This window comes from Gymnoscopelus braueri (assembly GCF_963280865.1).
Source record: "Gymnoscopelus braueri genome assembly, contig: SCAFFOLD_177, whole genome shotgun sequence".
Lineage (NCBI taxonomy): Eukaryota > Metazoa > Chordata > Actinopteri > Myctophiformes > Myctophidae > Gymnoscopelus > Gymnoscopelus braueri.
Window position 1 is genome coordinate 43171 of NW_027660778.1, and position 16852 is coordinate 60022.

The 16852-nt window shown below is 43.4% G+C and overlaps 1 protein-coding gene across 1 annotated transcript in view; it reads right to left on the bottom strand.

Moving 5' to 3' along the window:
* LOC308081193 (uncharacterized protein) overlaps positions 1 to 16852 on the bottom strand; it is a gene marked incomplete at both ends in the record, with an annotated part of 136468 nt that overhangs the window by 42022 nt on the left and 77594 nt on the right. Inside the window, 1 exon segment of the mRNA XM_080457582.1 lies at positions 10368 to 11513. Coding sequence (XP_080313708.1) covers positions 10368 to 11513 — 1146 coding nt within the window.

Genomic DNA, 16852 nt, shown 5'->3' on the forward strand with positions numbered 1-16852 from the left:
GAAAGGTGAATTTTCAGGGCTGTTTTAAAGGAAGCCAGCGATCTATATTTTTGAGGGATGAGGTCAGGCTATTCCACACCTGGGTGGCAGTGCTGTAGTATTTGTTTTATGGGTGGGTGGTACCAGATCGCTGTTTACGCTCCCTCTAGTATTGTGGCTGTGGGTGTCGCTAACTTTTTGGAGGTATTTAGTCAAATATGCGGCGGGTATTGAGGGCAAATTTGCATTGACTATTTTGAAGACCAATCCCATTTTTAGTTGTTTAACCCTTCCATTGTGTTAGGGTCATTTTTGACCCGTTTCCAAGTTTAAATAGGTAAAAAGTACCCTTTACATTTCTCTATTGGAACAAGGCTTCATGATATCCTCAGAAATAGCCATTTTAACGCAACAAAATTATTTATCATCATTCTAATTAATTCTGATGGTCTCTATAATAAAATTGTCAATATTCAATGTTTACATGTTTGAGAGTGAGAGAGACATGTCCTCAATTAACAATTGCTATCAGGAGTAGAATAAAGTTTGAGTTTATGAAAAATAAATGATTTTTTACCTTCTTGGTATACGGGTCAAAAATGACCCTAACACCACTAGTGTCACTATTTTTAATAATATATATATTTTTTTTAATTATTATTATCATTTTTTTGGAAGTGTGTTCTAAATCATTATTCTTAATTATTCTATTATAGCTAGATAACATCATTATCCATTGCCTTCATTATAGGAAATTTTATGAGTGAATTTTTACATTTTTATAATAGAAAACGAGATATATTGAAAGATGAAACCCTAGCCCTAACCCAAAATAATATTTTAAAATGTGTTTACATGGATATGAATGCATTACAAGTCAGCTATGAGGTGGGAGGGAAAAAAATGAAAATAATTGTATTTTTTCTGTATTTTGGGCTGATTTAAATCACGGGTCAAATTGTACCCGCTAACACCACAAGTGGATGTAGTTTTCTAACACAATGCAAGGGTTAACCCTGTCTTCTACCCTGAGCCATCCTAGGCTAGCAAAATGTGTGGGAAAAAGGTGGGTCATGGGCCTGGATGTCCAAACTGGAATCCACCAGTTTCCCCATTCTGAGGAATACTTCCTCCATGGTGGTTACAGAAGCTTCATAGCTGGCGATGCCCAACTTCTCCCTGTTCACCTCCAGCTCAGCAAACAGCAACTCAAACCTGTCGGTGCTCTCCTTAGGCAATATGTAGGAGAGTTCCGCCCCCACGTTGCTCTCTAGCGTGAGAGAGTGAGGTCTCCGGTCTCAGGGTTCACAATACTTCTGGTTCATATAGCGATGCTCCTGATGCCATTCGTTCTTGCCAAAGCACTCTGTAGCTTTCCTATCACACTCACATAGGAACTGCTCACAGTCATTGTTCGGAGTGGTGCCGCAGAACCATCCACCATCGCAGATTATCTTATTTTCCTCACAGTACCATTTGTAGACTCTGACACCAGGAAGAACATTACATCGACTGTAATATTCCTCCCAACACTGATCATGGGCCTGGCAGCAGGCATCGAGAGGGCATATTGGCTTCCCTTTCTTGAAGACATTTATCCCACAATAACAACCATACTGGTCATACCAGTAGGCATTATGGCACGCTGGACAACACGTATTGATCATGTTGATAAACTGGGTAGAGCTCCGTTCATCGCGTCGGGTCGTGTTGAACACTTCAGGAGGGTTTTTGTCACAGTCTTCGGGGATGTAATCGCTCGTGAGGTGGGGCTTGAGTTTTCCCTCGGTGAAGAGTGTGCAGAATTCGATGATGTTGTCAGCGGTGATGGCCTCGTTCTCTGGTCTGTACTCTGTCATCTCATCTTCCAGGGTGATGAGACGGATGGCAGGGCATTGTCCCTCCTTCACACCAAAGGTCTGCATGTTGTTCTTGTTGTCATTCACGTCAGTGTCCATGAAGACGAACATGATCTTGCCCTTGAAGCCTTCTGCTGCCTTTTTGAATTGGTCCATTTTGTCCCCAAAGTCAGTAGCAGCCTTGGACATGAACATAAAGATATGGGACTTGAATTCTTCACCGAAGGTCTTAGTGACAGTCTGGACTGAGAACTCAGTGACCAGAGGCAGCTGGTTGGCCTTAATAAAGGCTAGGAGGTTGGCTTCGGTAAGCTCACCTTCAAAGGTGTTACGACCTTCATCAAACTTCTTGAAGAGGAGCACGCAGTCCTTGGACACCTCAAACTTTGAGTACACTGCATCATCAGAGGTCATCCCAAATGGAATATCATCTACGGTTTCTGCTGCTTTAATGAAGGCTTTAGCGTCCTTGGATTCAGAATCCTTGAAGAAGCCAATGACTGCCACCTCGTTTGCGATCATAGACTCTGCCTGCATGACATCGGCCAGGGTGGCAACAGCTGGGCCTGCGCGATTCTTAAGCCACTTGACAATGTCATAAGCCTGCCTGCCATCAGAGTACTCCTTGTGCGACTCCTTTTCTCCCCCCTTGAAGAACACGATGGTCGGGTATTTCTGGACTTCAAACTCCTGGGCCAGCTCTGTCTCTTCTGTGGCGTCTACCTTACCGAGGCGGACATTTGAACCCTCTGCCTTCAGCATGCGGGCCGCCTTGGCATACTCCGGGGCCAGTTCTTTGCAGTGGCCGCACCATGGGGCATAGAAGTCCACCAGAATGTAGGGGTGAGCTTTCAACACCTCATCGAAGTTACTTTTCCTCAGCAGCAAGACATCCTCTTCCTCTGTGATCAGGGCTGACCAACTGCTGGCCACAAGCAGCGAGCTGGCCATAAGCAGTGTACAGAGAAGGACAGACTTAAACATAGTTACCAATGCAAAGCCTTTCTTACAGATCATGACAACGAGCATCTCTCTCTTCAACTGAAAACCGTTTCCAGTACAAGGATTGTGTGGCGTCGACACGTTTATTTATACCCCAAACTCTCTGGTCGGTGCATCACAGCCGTGCTCTAATTGGACAGAGACATAATGATGCCATATATGGTATGAGATCAAGTACTCGTATTTACAGCGTAACTCTGTGGAGGATGAGATGTCTGTATACTGTCTGTGTGTGAGTCTGTATATTACCCCTGGAGCCACTAGCGATATGAGCTTGTAGATCTGCTATTCTTTTTTTATCGTGAAAATGTGTGCAAATCTTTGAATATATATATTTTTAAAGGGAACATTTGTAACTCAAATCTTTGCTCTGAGCTTGTACATAGCTATGAGATGCGTTTCCAGATTGAATGGGTTAAAATTCCTCATATATGGGCAGCAAAGGGGGCATGCCCATATACGGGCATATACTGATGACATCAGGAATCTCCATATGTGGGCATAAAGGGGACATGGCCTGACAGATACAGAGCTCTCCTTATATGGGCATATGCATATCAGCATGCCCATATATGGGCATATACTGATGACATCATGGATCTCCATATATGGCCATAAAATGGACATGGACTGACAGATACAGAGATCTCCATATACTGTATGCCATACAGAGATGTCTGTTTCTGTCTCCCTTTTATGCCCATACAGTGCAGAGAGTGCTATTCCGCAGCTATTTCAATAGGAATTTTGTTGTTGACATGGTATGGCATTTTGTTTGTTGGAGACACGAACCGTCATTGCACATAATGCTGTCCAACATTAACTAAATTAAACAAAACATTCAAATGGCCTACAAGCAAATATTCACGCAAAATGTATTCAGTTATCGATGTAAAAACAATTCAATTAAAATTGAAGAAAAAAAAAAAAGAAACAGACATCTCCATATATGGGCACAAGAAGAGACATAGACAGACGTGTACTCTGACAAAGCCCCCAACACTATGACCCAGACATATTGGTCGGATCGGCAGTGCGACGTAAGTGTGAGGGCCGCGTAGCCACCCTAACCTCTAGTTTAATATAAGGGGCTGTAGTCTGTTCTCATTATATATTATCACTTGTTTCCTGTGTTTCTTTCTCTATTGCTTACCCTTTTTTCATGAAAAGGTTGGGAGCTTAAAAATAAAATAAAATAAATTAATCACCCGCTCTTTCACACCTGTAAACAGGGTATATTACAGGGTCTTATTGTAAGTCGCTTTGGATAAAAGCGTCTGCTAAATGACTGTAATGTAATGGTGTAGCCGCTGCCAAACTTGCTCTTGAGGGGACTGCCCAGACACCTCTGCTGACCGTTGACCATAACAGCCAGCCTGGTGCACAGGGATTCACATTCCTCCATGTTGTGTGTCGTGATGACCACGGCCTTGCCAGACAGACTCACAGGCACGCGTCAAAGGAGGGGGGATGGGGGGCTCGTCTGTCTAAGGGAGAAGTGGTACTACCTCCCCCTTTGGCCTCCTGAAAGGTGAATTTTCAGGGCTGTTTTAAAGGAAGCCAGCGATCTATATTTTTGAGGGATGAGGTCAGGCTATTCCACACCTGGGTGGCAGTGCTGTAGTATTTGTTTTATGGGTGGGTGGTACCAGATCGCTGTTTACGCTCCCTCTAGTATTGTGGCTGTGGGTGTCGCTAACTTTTTGGAGGTATTTAGTCAAATATGCGGCGGGTATTGAGGGCAAATTTGCATTGACTATTTTGAAGACCAATCCCATTTTTAGTTGTTTAACCCTTCCATTGTGTTAGGGTCATTTTTGACCCGTTTCCAAGTTTAAATAGGTAAAAAGTACCCTTTACATTTCTCTATTGGAACAAGGCTTCATGATATCCTCAGAAATAGCCATTTTAACGCAACAAAATTATTTATCATCATTCTAATTAATTCTGATGGTCTCTATAATAAAATTGTCAATATTCAATGTTTACATGTTTGAGAGTGAGAGAGACATGTCCTCAATTAACAATTGCTATCAGGAGTAGAATAAAGTTTGAGTTTATGAAAAATAAATGATTTTTTACCTTCTTGGTATACGGGTCAAAAATGACCCTAACACCACTAGTGTCACTATTTTTAATAATATATATATTTTTTTTAATTATTATTATCATTTTTTTGGAAGTGTGTTCTAAATCATTATTCTTAATTATTCTATTATAGCTAGATAACATCATTATCCATTGCCTTCATTATAGGAAATTTTATGAGTGAATTTTTACATTTTTATAATAGAAAACGAGATATATTGAAAGATGAAACCCTAGCCCTAACCCAAAATAATATTTTAAAATGTGTTTACATGGATATGAATGCATTACAAGTCAGCTATGAGGTGGGAGGGAAAAAAATGAAAATAATTGTATTTTTTCTGTATTTTGGGCTGATTTAAATCACGGGTCAAATTGTACCCGCTAACACCACAAGTGGATGTAGTTTTCTAACACAATGCAAGGGTTAACCCTGTCTTCTACCCTGAGCCATCCTAGGCTAGCAAAATGTGTGGGAAAAAGGTGGGTCATGGGCCTGGATGTCCAAACTGGAATCCACCAGTTTCCCCATTCTGAGGAATACTTCCTCCATGGTGGTTACAGAAGCTTCATAGCTGGCGATGCCCAACTTCTCCCTGTTCACCTCCAGCTCAGCAAACAGCAACTCAAACCTGTCGGTGCTCTCCTTAGGCAATATGTAGGAGAGTTCCGCCCCCACGTTGCTCTCTAGCGTGAGAGAGTGAGGTCTCCGGTCTCAGGGTTCACAATACTTCTGGTTCATATAGCGATGCTCCTGATGCCATTCGTTCTTGCCAAAGCACTCTGTAGCTTTCCTATCACACTCACATAGGAACTGCTCACAGTCATTGTTCGGAGTGGTGCCGCAGAACCATCCACCATCGCAGATTATCTTATTTTCCTCACAGTACCATTTGTAGACTCTGACACCAGGAAGAACATTACATCGACTGTAATATTCCTCCCAACACTGATCATGGGCCTGGCAGCAGGCATCGAGAGGGCATATTGGCTTCCCTTTCTTGAAGACATTTATCCCACAATAACAACCATACTGGTCATACCAGTAGGCATTATGGCACGCTGGACAACACGTATTGATCATGTTGATAAACTGGGTAGAGCTCCGTTCATCGCGTCGGGTCGTGTTGAACACTTCAGGAGGGTTTTTGTCACAGTCTTCGGGGATGTAATCGCTCGTGAGGTGGGGCTTGAGTTTTCCCTCGGTGAAGAGTGTGCAGAATTCGATGATGTTGTCAGCGGTGATGGCCTCGTTCTCTGGTCTGTACTCTGTCATCTCATCTTCCAGGGTGATGAGACGGATGGCAGGGCATTGTCCCTCCTTCACACCAAAGGTCTGCATGTTGTTCTTGTTGTCATTCACGTCAGTGTCCATGAAGACGAACATGATCTTGCCCTTGAAGCCTTCTGCTGCCTTTTTGAATTGGTCCATTTTGTCCCCAAAGTCAGTAGCAGCCTTGGACATGAACATAAAGATATGGGACTTGAATTCTTCACCGAAGGTCTTAGTGACAGTCTGGACTGAGAACTCAGTGACCAGAGGCAGCTGGTTGGCCTTAATAAAGGCTAGGAGGTTGGCTTCGGTAAGCTCACCTTCAAAGGTGTTACGACCTTCATCAAACTTCTTGAAGAGGAGCACGCAGTCCTTGGACACCTCAAACTTTGAGTACACTGCATCATCAGAGGTCATCCCAAATGGAATATCATCTACGGTTTCTGCTGCTTTAATGAAGGCTTTAGCGTCCTTGGATTCAGAATCCTTGAAGAAGCCAATGACTGCCACCTCGTTTGCGATCATAGACTCTGCCTGCATGACATCGGCCAGGGTGGCAACAGCTGGGCCGGCGCGATTCTTAAGCCACTTGACAATGTCATAAGCCTGCCTGCCATCAGAGTACTCCTTGTGCGACTCCTTTTCTCCCCCCTTGAAGAACACGATGGTCGGGTATTTCTGGACTTCAAACTCCTGGGCCAGCTCTGTCTCTTCTGTGGCGTCTACCTTACCGAGGCGGACATTTGAACCCTCTGCCTTCAGCATGCGGGCCGCCTTGGCATACTCCGGGGCCAGTTCTTTGCAGTGGCCGCACCATGGGGCATAGAAGTCCACCAGAATGTAGGGGTGAGCTTTCAACACCTCATCGAAGTTACTTTTCCTCAGCAGCAAGACATCCTCTTCCTCTGTGATCAGGGCTGACCAACTGCTGGCCACAAGCAGCGAGCTGGCCATAAGCAGTGTACAGAGAAGGACAGACTTAAACATAGTTACCAATGCAAAGCCTTTCTTACAGATCATGACAACGAGCATCTCTCTCTTCAACTGAAAACCGTTTCCAGTACAAGGATTGTGTGGCGTCGACACGTTTATTTATACCCCAAACTCTCTGGTCGGTGCATCACAGCCGTGCTCTAATTGGACAGAGACATAATGATGCCATATATGGTATGAGATCAAGTACTCGTATTTACAGCGTAACTCTGTGGAGGATGAGATGTCTGTATACTGTCTGTGTGTGAGTCTGTATATTACCCCTGGAGCCACTAGCGATATGAGCTTGTAGATCTGCTATTCTTTTTTTATCGTGAAAATGTGTGCAAATCTTTGAATATATATATTTTTAAAGGGAACATTTGTAACTCAAATCTTTGCTCTGAGCTTGTACATAGCTATGAGATGCGTTTCCAGATTGAATGGGTTAAAATTCCTCATATATGGGCAGCAAAGGGGGCATGCCCATATACGGGCATATACTGATGACATCAGGAATCTCCATATGTGGGCATAAAGGGGACATGGCCTGACAGATACAGAGCTCTCCTTATATGGGCATATGCATATCAGCATGCCCATATATGGGCATATACTGATGACATCATGGATCTCCATATATGGCCATAAAATGGACATGGACTGACAGATACAGAGATCTCCATATACTGTATGCCATACAGAGATGTCTGTTTCTGTCTCCCTTTTATGCCCATACAGTGCAGAGAGTGCTATTCCGCAGCTATTTCAATAGGAATTTTGTTGTTGACATGGTATGGCATTTTGTTTGTTGGAGACACGAACCGTCATTGCACATAATGCTGTCCAACATTAACTAAATTAAACAAAACATTCAAATGGCCTACAAGCAAATATTCACGCAAAATGTATTCAGTTATCGATGTAAAAACAATTCAATTAAAATTGAAGAAAAAAAAAAAAGAAACAGACATCTCCATATATGGGCACAAGAAGAGACATAGACAGACGTGTACTCTGACAAAGCCCCCAACACTATGACCCAGACATATTGGTCGGATCGGCAGTGCGACGTAAGTGTGAGGGCCGCGTAGCCACCCTAACCTCTAGTTTAATATAAGGGGCTGTAGTCTGTTCTCATTATATATTATCACTTGTTTCCTGTGTTTCTTTCTCTATTGCTTACCCTTTTTTCATGAAAAGGTTGGGAGCTTAAAAATAAAATAAAATAAATTAATCACCCGCTCTTTCACACCTGTAAACAGGGTATATTACAGGGTCTTATTGTAAGTCGCTTTGGATAAAAGCGTCTGCTAAATGACTGTAATGTAATGGTGTAGCCGCTGCCAAACTTGCTCTTGAGGGGACTGCCCAGACACCTCTGCTGACCGTTGACCATAACAGCCAGCCTGGTGCACAGGGATTCACATTCCTCCATGTTGTGTGTCGTGATGACCACGGCCTTGCCAGACAGACTCACAGGCACGCGTCAAAGGAGGGGGGATGGGGGGCTCGTCTGTCTAAGGGAGAAGTGGTACTACCTCCCCCTTTGGCCTCCTGAAAGGTGAATTTTCAGGGCTGTTTTAAAGGAAGCCAGCGATCTATATTTTTGAGGGATGAGGTCAGGCTATTCCACACCTGGGTGGCAGTGCTGTAGTATTTGTTTTATGGGTGGGTGGTACCAGATCGCTGTTTACGCTCCCTCTAGTATTGTGGCTGTGGGTGTCGCTAACTTTTTGGAGGTATTTAGTCAAATATGCGGCGGGTATTGAGGGCAAATTTGCATTGACTATTTTGAAGACCAATCCCATTTTTAGTTGTTTAACCCTTCCATTGTGTTAGGGTCATTTTTGACCCGTTTCCAAGTTTAAATAGGTAAAAAGTACCCTTTACATTTCTCTATTGGAACAAGGCTTCATGATATCCTCAGAAATAGCCATTTTAACGCAACACAATTATTTATCATCATTCTAATTAATTCTGATGGTCTCTATAATAAAATTGTCAATATTCAATGTTTACATGTTTGAGAGTGAGAGAGACATGTCCTCAATTAGCAATTGCTATCAGGAGTAGAATAAAGTTTGAGTTTATGAAAAATAAATGATTTTTTACCTTCTTGGTATACGGGTCAAAAATGACCCTAACACCACTAGTGTCACTATTTTTAATAATATATATATTTTTTTTAATTATTATTATCATTTTTTTGGAAGTGTGTTCTAAATCATTATTCTTAATTATTATATTATAGCTAGATAACATCATTATCCATTGCCTTCATTATAGGAAATTTTATGAGTGAATTTTTACATTTTTATAATAGAAAACGAGATATATTGAAAGATGAAACCCTAGCCCTAACCCAAAATAATATTTTAAAATGTGTTTACATGGATATGAATGCATTACAAGTCAGCTATGAGGTGGGAGGGAAAAAAATGAAAATAATTGTATTTTTTCTGTATTTTGGGCTGATTTAAATCACGGGTCAAATTGTACCCGCTAACACCACAAGTGGATGTAGTTTTCTAACACAATGCAAGGGTTAACCCTGTCTTCTACCCTGAGCCATCCTAGGCTAGCAAAATGTGTGGGAAAAAGGTGGGTCATGGGCCTGGATGTCCAAACTGGAATCCACCAGTTTCCCCATTCTGAGGAATACTTCCTCCATGGTGGTTACAGAAGCTTCATAGCTGGCGATGCCCAACTTCTCCCTGTTCACCTCCAGCTCAGCAAACAGCAACTCAAACCTGTCGGTGCTCTCCTTAGGCAATATGTAGGAGAGTTCCGCCCCCACGTTGCTCTCTAGCGTGAGAGAGTGAGGTCTCCGGTCTCAGGGTTCACAATACTTCTGGTTCATATAGCGATGCTCCTGATGCCATTCGTTCTTGCCAAAGCACTCTGTAGCTTTCCTATCACACTCACATAGGAACTGCTCACAGTCATTGTTCGGAGTGGTGCCGCAGAACCATCCACCATCGCAGATTATCTTATTTTCCTCACAGTACCATTTGTAGACTCTGACACCAGGAAGAACATTACATCGACTGTAATATTCCTCCCAACACTGATCATGGGCCTGGCAGCAGGCATCGAGAGGGCATATTGGCTTCCCTTTCTTGAAGACATTTATCCCACAATAACAACCATACTGGTCATACCAGTAGGCATTATGGCACGCTGGACAACACGTATTGATCATGTTGATAAACTGGGTAGAGCTCCGTTCATCGCGTCGGGTCGTGTTGAACACTTCAGGAGGGTTTTTGTCACAGTCTTCGGGGATGTAATCGCTCGTGAGGTGGGGCTTGAGTTTTCCCTCGGTGAAGAGTGTGCAGAATTCGATGATGTTGTCAGCGGTGATGGCCTCGTTCTCTGGTCTGTACTCTGTCATCTCATCTTCCAGGGTGATGAGACGGATGGCAGGGCATTGTCCCTCCTTCACACCAAAGGTCTGCATGTTGTTCTTGTTGTCATTCACGTCAGTGTCCATGAAGACGAACATGATCTTGCCCTTGAAGCCTTCTGCTGCCTTTTTGAATTGGTCCATTTTGTCCCCAAAGTCAGTAGCAGCCTTGGACATGAACATAAAGATATGGGACTTGAATTCTTCACCGAAGGTCTTAGTGACAGTCTGGACTGAGAACTCAGTGACCAGAGGCAGCTGGTTGGCCTTAATAAAGGCTAGGAGGTTGGCTTCGGTAAGCTCACCTTCAAAGGTGTTACGACCTTCATCAAACTTCTTGAAGAGGAGCACGCAGTCCTTGGACACCTCAAACTTTGAGTACACTGCATCATCAGAGGTCATCCCAAATGGAATATCATCTACGGTTTCTGCTGCTTTAATGAAGGCTTTAGCGTCCTTGGATTCAGAATCCTTGAAGAAGCCAATGACTGCCACCTCGTTTGCGATCATAGACTCTGCCTGCATGACATCGGCCAGGGTGGCAACAGCTGGGCCTGCGCGATTCTTAAGCCACTTGACAATGTCATAAGCCTGCCTGCCATCAGAGTACTCCTTGTGCGACTCCTTTTCTCCCCCCTTGAAGAACACGATGGTCGGGTATTTCTGGACTTCAAACTCCTGGGCCAGCTCTGTCTCTTCTGTGGCGTCTACCTTACCGAGGCGGACATTTGAACCCTCTGCCTTCAGCATGCGGGCCGCCTTGGCATACTCCGGGGCCAGTTCTTTGCAGTGGCCGCACCATGGGGCATAGAAGTCCACCAGAATGTAGGGGTGAGCTTTCAACACCTCATCGAAGTTACTTTTCCTCAGCAGCAAGACATCCTCTTCCTCTGTGATCAGGGCTGACCAACTGCTGGCCACAAGCAGCGAGCTGGCCATAAGCAGTGTACAGAGAAGGACAGACTTAAACATAGTTACCAATGCAAAGCCTTTCTTACAGATCATGACAACGAGCATCTCTCTCTTCAACTGAAAACCGTTTCCAGTACAAGGATTGTGTGGCGTCGACACGTTTATTTATACCCCAAACTCTCTGGTCGGTGCATCACAGCCGTGCTCTAATTGGACAGAGACATAATGATGCCATATATGGTATGAGATCAAGTACTCGTATTTACAGCGTAACTCTGTGGAGGATGAGATGTCTGTATACTGTCTGTGTGTGAGTCTGTATATTACCCCTGGAGCCACTAGCGATATGAGCTTGTAGATCTGCTATTCTTTTTTTATCGTGAAAATGTGTGCAAATCTTTGAATATTTTTAAAGGGAACATTTGTAACTCAAATCTTTGCTCTGAGCTTGTACATAGCTATGAGATGCGTTTCCAGATTGAATGGGTTAAAATTCCTCATATATGGGCAGCAAAGGGGGCATGCCCATATACGGGCATATACTGATGACATCAGGAATCTCCATATGTGGGCATAAAGGGGACATGGCCTGACAGATACAGAGCTCTCCTTATATGGGCATATGCATATCAGCATGCCCATATATGGGCATATACTGATGACATCATGGATCTCCATATATGGCCATAAAATGGACATGGACTGACAGATACAGAGATCTCCATATACTGTATGCCATACAGAGATGTCTGTTTCTGTCTCCCTTTTATGCCCATACAGTGCAGAGAGTGCTATTCCGCAGCTATTTCAATAGGAATTTTGTTGTTGACATGGTATGGCATTTTGTTTGTTGGAGACACGAACCGTCATTGCACATAATGCTGTCCAACATTAACTAAATTAAACAAAACATTCAAATGGCCTACAAGCAAATATTCACGCAAAATGTATTCAGTTATCGATGTAAAAACAATTCAATTAAAATTGAAGAAAAAAAAAAAAGAAACAGACATCTCCATATATGGGCACAAGAAGAGACATAGACAGACGTGTACTCTGACAAAGCCCCCAACACTATGACCCAGACATATTGGTCGGATCGGCAGTGCGACGTAAGTGTGAGGGCCGCGTAGCCACCCTAACCTCTAGTTTAATATAAGGGGCTGTAGTCTGTTCTCATTATATATTATCACTTGTTTCCTGTGTTTCTTTCTCTATTGCTTACCCTTTTTTCATGAAAAGGTTGGGAGCTTAAAATAAAATAAAATAAATTAATCACCCGCTCTTTCACACCTGTAAACAGGGTATATTACAGGGTCTTATTGTAAGTCGCTTTGGATAAAAGCGTCTGCTAAATGACTGTAATGTAATGGTGTAGCCGCTGCCAAACTTGCTCTTGAGGGGACTGCCCAGACACCTCTGCTGACCGTTGACCATAACAGCCAGCCTGGTGCACAGGGATTCACATTCCTCCATGTTGTGTGTCGTGATGACCACGGCCTTGCCAGACAGACTCACAGGCACGCGTCAAAGGAGGGGGGATGGGGGGCTCGTCTGTCTAAGGGAGAAGTGGTACTACCTCCCCCTTTGGCCTCCTGAAAGGTGAATTTTCAGGGCTGTTTTAAAGGAAGCCAGCGATCTATATTTTTGAGGGATGAGGTCAGGCTATTCCACACCTGGGTGGCAGTGCTGTAGTATTTGTTTTATGGGTGGGTGGTACCAGATCGCTGTTTACGCTCCCTCTAGTATTGTGGCTGTGGGTGTCGCTAACTTTTTGGAGGTATTTAGTCAAATATGCGGCGGGTATTGAGGGCAAATTTGCATTGACTATTTTGAAGACCAATCCCATTTTTAGTTGTTTAACCCTTCCATTGTGTTAGGGTCATTTTTGACCCGTTTCCAAGTTTAAATAGGTAAAAAGTACCCTTTACATTTCTCTATTGGAACAAGGCTTCATGATATCCTCAGAAATAGCCATTTTAACGCAACACAATTATTTATCATCATTCTAATTAATTCTGATGGTCTCTATAATAAAATTGTCAATATTCAATGTTTACATGTTTGAGAGTGAGAGAGACATGTCCTCAATTAGCAATTGCTATCAGGAGTAGAATAAAGTTTGAGTTTATGAAAAATAAAAGATTTTTTACCTTCTTGGTATACGGGTCAAAAATGACCCTAACACCACTAGTGTCACTATTTTTAATAATATATATATTTTTTTTAATTATTATTATCATTTTTTTGGAAGTGTGTTCTAATCATTATTCTTAATTATTATATTATAGCTAGATAACATCATTATCCATTGCCTTCATTATAGGAAATTTTATGAGTGAATTTTTAAATTTTTATAATAGAAAACGAGATATATTGAAAGATGAAACCCTAGCCCTAACCCAAAATAATATTTTAAAATGTGTTTACATGGATATGAATGCATTACAAGTCAGCTATGAGGTGGGAGGGAAAAAAATGAAAATAATTGTATTTTTTCTGTATTTTGGGCTGATTTAAATCACGGGTCAAATTGTACCCGCTAACACCACAAGTGGATGTAGTTTTCTAACACAATGCAAGGGTTAACCCTGTCTTCTACCCTGAGCCATCCTAGGCTAGCAAAATGTGTGGGAAAAAGGTGGGTCATGGGCCTGGATGTCCAAACTGGAATCCACCAGTTTCCCCATTCTGAGGAATACTTCCTCCATGGTGGTTACAGAAGCTTCATAGCTGGCGATGCCCAACTTCTCCCTGTTCACCTCCAGCTCAGCAAACAGCAACTCAAACCTGTCGGTGCTCTCCTTAGGCAATATGTAGGAGAGTTCCGCCCCCACGTTGCTCTCTAGCGTGAGAGAGTGAGGTCTCCGGTCTCAGGGTTCACAATACTTCTGGTTCATATAGCGATGCTCCTGATGCCATTCGTTCTTGCCAAAGCACTCTGTAGCTTTCCTATCACACTCACATAGGAACTGCTCACAGTCATTGTTCGGAGTGGTGCCGCAGAACCATCCACCATCGCAGATTATCTTATTTTCCTCACAGTACCATTTGTAGACTCTGACACCAGGAAGAACATTACATCGACTGTAATATTCCTCCCAACACTGATCATGGGCCTGGCAGCAGGCATCGAGAGGGCATATTGGCTTCCCTTTCTTTAAGACATTTATCCCACAATAACAACCATACTGGTCATACCAGTAGGCATTATGGCACGCTGGACAACACGTATTGATCATGTTGATAAACTGGGTAGAGCTCCGTTCATCGCGTCGGGTCGTGTTGAACACTTCAGGAGGGTTTTTGTCACAGTCTTCGGGGATGTAATCGCTCGTGAGGTGGGGCTTGAGTTTTCCCTCGGTGAAGAGTGTGCAGAATTCGATGATGTTGTCAGCGGTGATGGCCTCGTTCTCTGGTCTGTACTCTGTCATCTCATCTTCCAGGGTGATGAGACGGATGGCAGGGCATTGTCCCTCCTTCACACCAAAGGTCTGCATGTTGTTCTTGTTGTCATTCACGTCAGTGTCCATGAAGACGAACATGATCTTGCCCTTGAAGCCTTCTGCTGCCTTTTTGAATTGGTCCATTTTGTCCCCAAAGTCAGTAGCAGCCTTGGACATGAACATAAAGATATGGGACTTGAATTCTTCACCGAAGGTCTTAGTGACAGTCTGGACTGAGAACTCAGTGACCAGAGGCAGCTGGTTGGCCTTAATAAAGGCTAGGAGGTTGGCTTCGGTAAGCTCACCTTCAAAGGTGTTACGACCTTCATCAAACTTCTTGAAGAGGAGCACGCAGTCCTTGGACACCTCAAACTTTGAGTACACTGCATCATCAGAGGTCATCCCAAATGGAATATCATCTACGGTTTCTGCTGCTTTAATGAAGGCTTTAGCGTCCTTGGATTCAGAATCCTTGAAGAAGCCAATGACTGCCACCTCGTTTGCGATCATAGACTCTGCCTGCATGACATCGGCCAGGGTGGCAACAGCTGGGCCTGCGCGATTCTTAAGCCACTTGACAATGTCATAAGCCTGCCTGCCATCAGAGTACTCCTTGTGCGACTCCTTTTCTCCCCCCTTGAAGAACACGATGGTCGGGTATTTCTGGACTTCAAACTCCTGGGCCAGCTCTGTCTCTTCTGTGGCGTCTACCTTACCGAGGCGGACATTTGAACCCTCTGCCTTCAGCATGCGGGCCGCCTTGGCATACTCCGGGGCCAGTTCTTTGCAGTGGCCGCACCATGGGGCATAGAAGTCCACCAGAATGTAGGGGTGAGCTTTCAACACCTCATCGAAGTTACTTTTCCTCAGCAGCAAGACATCCTCTTCCTCTGTGATCAGGGCTGACCAACTGCTGGCCACAAGCAGCGAGCTGGCCATAAGCAGTGTACAGAGAAGGACAGACTTAAACATAGTTACCAATGCAAAGCCTTTCTTACAGATCATGACAACGAGCATCTCTCTCTTCAACTGAAAACCGTTTCCAGTACAAGGATTGTGTGGCGTCGACACGTTTATTTATACCCCAAACTCTCTGGTCGGTGCATCACAGCCGTGCTCTAATTGGACAGAGACATAATGATGCCATATATGGTATGAGATCAAGTACTCGTATTTACAGCGTAACTCTGTGGAGGATGAGATGTCTGTATACTGTCTGTGTGTGAGTCTGTATATTACCCCTGGAGCCACTAGCGATATGAGCTTGTAGATCTGCTATTCTTTTTTTATCGTGAAAATGTGTGCAAATCTTTGAATATATATATTTTTAAAGGGAACATTTGTAACTCAAATCTTTGCTCTGAGCTTGTACATAGCTATGAGATGCGTTTCCAGATTGAATGGGTTAAAATTCCTCATATATGGGCAGCAAAGGGGGCATGCCCATATACGGGCATATACTGATGACATCAGGAATCTCCATATGTGGGCATAAAGGGGACATGGCCTGACAGATACAGAGATCTCCTTATATGGGCATATGCATATCAGCATGCCCATATATGGGCATATACTGATGACATCATGGATCTCCATATATGGCCATAAAATGGACATGGACTGACAGATACAGAGATCTCCATATACTGTATGCCATACAGAGATGTCTGTTTCTGTCTCCCTTTTATGCCCATACAGTGCAGAGAGTGCTATTCCGCAGCTATTTCAATAGGAATCTTGTTGTTGACATGGTATGGCATTTTGTTTGTTGGAGACACGAACCGTCATTGCACATATGCTGTCCAACATTAACTAAATTAAACAAAACATTCAAATGGCCTACAAGCAAATATTCACGCAAAATGTATTCAGTTATCGATGTAAAAACAATTCAATTAAAATTGAAGAAAAA